At 33.1% G+C, this 3946-nt stretch overlaps 1 protein-coding gene across 1 annotated transcript; it reads left to right on the top strand.

Annotated features, from left to right (window-relative positions):
* The first annotated feature begins 3102 nt into the window (after positions 1-3102).
* On the top strand, positions 3103-3480 carry LOC139849075 (serine/threonine-protein phosphatase 7 long form homolog). Its single transcript, XM_071838748.1, has one exon. It carries the CDS (start codon positions 3103-3105, stop codon positions 3478-3480), a length of 378 nt encoding a protein of 125 aa, XP_071694849.1.
* Positions 3481-3946: the final 466 nt, after the last annotated feature.

Here is a 3946-nt window from a genome sequence, read left to right as displayed (position 1 = left end):
CATCATATTGATCTGGGTTGTTTTAGAGCTTTTGTAGACGTTTAGGTGTCGTTTTAAATGGAAAAGGTTTGTTTGGACGTTTCAATAGTAGAATCACGAGTAGTTTTCAATAGATTGGTAATTGTGCAATGTGATAAGTTGTAAAAGTGTTGTATGTGTATTAATTTCCGCTGGTAGACATTCTAGTTTGTTCAAGTAGATTCCACTCAAATTGATTGTTGGATCTGTATGACTGTATCAATTCTAACTTTATTAAATCTTTCGATCTATTTTAGTTTAGTTTAAGTTTTAAAAAAAAAAATGTGAAAATAAATAGATGATTATGGTAAAAAATTACCACCTATTTAGTATATATATGCTTGGTTGATTAAATGTTCACCCGCCTTAAAACATTGCTTATTGATGAAAAAAATTGATTAAAAGTAGATTTGTATGTAAACAAGAACGTCGCATAATTTATACAGTTAGACTACTCGTTACAGTAGGGGCTTTCTGAGAATTTTTAGGTACTGCGACAGTTTTGTGAAAAAGACTGGTTTGAATGGTTGTTATGAGACTTTCTTAGTCTTTCTGTAGCTTTTCTAGATGATGTTAAATCAAAATAATAAGTAATTACCAAATTGAAATAATAATCAATAGAGATTAAAAAACATCAACGTATTCTCTCAACTCTCGTCAAACATACTGCTTCGTCTTGTTCGCACTTGTAAACATCAAACCGAAAACACCAAAAAATGTAGTTGCTTCAAACCAAAAAAGGCCCAAACGAAAAAAAATCCCAACGTAGAACTTTTTGTGCGTCTTTTGTCATTTTATAAAATGAATGTCCATGTTGGTAATTTTACATGTTTAAAAATTAGATAATATGATTTTCCCAAACACTCAGAAAACTGATTATCTGATTATTGTGATATCAAACAGCATAATCAAATCCAAACACCATTAACTAAAATCACGTTCTGATAAAGCTGATTATCTGATTCTGATTATTTAAAACGCATAATCAATTTTCAAAACGCAAATCCAAACACCCCCTAAAACACGCGCCAGATTTTGTCGTTTCAGTTTTATCGGATTGTCGTTCTGAGTTTACGTTCACACTACAAACGATCCCTAACTTCGGCTCAATTTACACAACGGCCCCTCAACTTTACACTTTTTCAGGGGTAGGAAGCATAAATATATACTTTATTAAAATAAATGAACCTAATTCGACCCTAATTTTTAACGGGCCCTATCTTCTCACTCGGTGCGAGTTAAATTTTTCCGAGACCACCGTTCAACTCGAAAAAATGTAATGAACAAAACGGGACTAACTACGCGCGAAACGGACATCGTTAAAAAAACACTAGATAACGGGCCCTATATTCTCGCTCGGTGCGAGTTAAATTTTTCCGAGACCACAGTTTAACTCGAAATAATTTTACGAACACAACGCGACTAACTAAACGCAAAACGGACATCGTTAAAGAAATACTAAATATTTCGGGCTATATTACATACATACATACATACATACATACATACATACACGTCCAACAAACAACCCAGCTTACTAGATATATTAGGTACCAATGAACGTATATCCAAATTCGACCGCGCGTCGAATACAACCGCAGCAACGCGCGGTCGAATTTGTTTCTAGTTAGTACTGTAAATAGATAATAATAATAATTTAGATTTTCTTTATTGCATATAAAATAAAAAGATAGATAAAAAGTAATGAGTAAAACTGTAAAGTATAAAAAAATATATATGTGAGTCATATTTTCGTTTGTGGAGTATCAGTATGAGACATGAAGTAATTTTATGGAGTGTACCATCATCAACTAAAGTTTAACGTCAACACTCAAGACCTTATTTGTTGAGCATTATCTTTTTTATTTTTTAGATAAGAAAATAAGGAAAACTGTACAACTAAAATCCATTTATTGACGGGTGAAAGAAATTATCGACTAACTTATTAACTTCAAAATTAATTTTTCAAATATAATATATTTAAACAAAATTCTACCAATAGTTTTTCTTAAATTTCTCGGATAACGGAAAAGAAATATTACCATTTCTCACCTGGAATTATTTTACTAGAATTATTTTTGAAATAGTTGTATTTTATACGATTTATAGAAATAGTATTTGAAAAAAAAAATTATTAACATATTATAACCGCCATTCCAAATGCCGGTTCACCACTTGTCACCCCAAACCGGCATTTGAAATGTTGGCTCGCACACGCGACAATACTTTTTCAATTTTCTAGATGTCACTTGATAACCGGCATTCGAAATGCCGGTTTCCACTAAAAAGACTGCCCAACCATCCCTTTTAATAGCATTGATCACAGTTATCCATATTCCAAATACGAACCAATAATAAAAGGGCCACGTTGCAGACCGGCATTCCTAATTTAGATTTGCTCCAAAACATAAACTAGTCGTCTGAAGCTCGGTTAAACACACTATCAAACCAATTTCAACTTAAACTTCCTTCCGAATTTCAAAGATCAATGGTTTTCGTTAACGCTAGATCGGTCCTAGTCAACGATTTGCTTTTCTTTTTTTTACAATCTCAACAGTCTCATAGGTCCTATTCAATTTTTACGGGTGAGATTACAGGTGAACAAATTAAACCAAGAAGATGTGATCGGGATTTTTGGGATCATATCAAAAGTCTTCAAAACGAAGATATAAATCTGCGGGACTCCCATTACACTCAAGCAACGCGTTTATGTTTAGTTTGTAAAAACGGGTACCAGAAAGTGGATCATGCATTTATTTCAGCTTTGGTTGAAAGGTGGCGCCCGAAAATGCATACATTTCACTTCCCGACTGGTAAAAAAAGCATACCTTAAGATCATGCATTTATTTCAGCTTTCGTTTGAATCTTTTATATATATATATATATATATATATATATATATATATATATATATATATATATATATATATATATATATATATATATATATATATATATATATATATATATATATATATTAATTCGTAAATTTTTGTAGGAGAAGCAACTATAACGTTGCAAGATTTCCATATTTTATGGGATTTACCCATAAATGGACATGTTGTTTCCAGAATGTGGCACAATATGAGTGACCTAGAATGGGTTCCTCTAGTTGCACACTATTTAGGGATCCATATTGGTGAGGCAGATTTAGAAACTAGTAAAATAAAAATATTCACAATAATCACTGAGTTGTATCAGCCCGTTGGAGGCACTGCCGAGTCTCACCAACAACGGGCTAGAGTATACATGTTAGCTCTACTTCGTGGCGTTCTATTTCCTAACGCTAACAGCACCAGTGTCACGTTGAGATTTATGTATAACCTCCTCGACTTTAGTCCCAATGCTCGTTTGAGTTGGGGTAGTGCAGTTCTTGAACAAGTTTATAGAAATTTGTGTCGTTCAGCTAAGAATAAGGACAACAAGGGCATAAATGGTGCAATGCTTTTAGTACAACATTGATTGTACCCAAGAATTCAACCCTTGTGCCAACTATCCGTAAAGATATAGAATTTGAATGCCAATCAACGGTTTCTTTTATGGCGTACAAATTGTTTGCCGGTACGAAGGTACGTAGTGGACAATTCCAGAAAACAGTCATAGTACAATACGTCGGTGTGTTCGAACAGTAAATTTTCTTTAAAAAATGCTAACAATTCATGTAAACAAAGTCACGAACGTCAATGTCTTCAAACGAAGCTTTTGAAGCACGCCTATATTCGTAAACTTTATTTTCATTACGAAATTCACTTCCGTGATACACATCGAATAAGAATGATCGGCGGAAGGATCAACATTTTTTTAGTGAATGAAGGTTATGAAAATGTCATCAAAACTTGCTCATTTTTGTAGCACTTCAGTACAAACCGGCATTTCAAATAACGATTTCATAAAGGTGTCAGAGAAGTAGTGAAACTGACATTTCAAA

Source organism: Rutidosis leptorrhynchoides, chromosome 5 (genome assembly GCF_046630445.1).
Source record: "Rutidosis leptorrhynchoides isolate AG116_Rl617_1_P2 chromosome 5, CSIRO_AGI_Rlap_v1, whole genome shotgun sequence".
Taxonomy (NCBI): Eukaryota; Viridiplantae; Streptophyta; class Magnoliopsida; order Asterales; family Asteraceae; genus Rutidosis; species Rutidosis leptorrhynchoides.
Note: the sequence above shows the minus strand (reverse complement) of the source record. Positions and strands in the feature narration are given on the sequence as shown.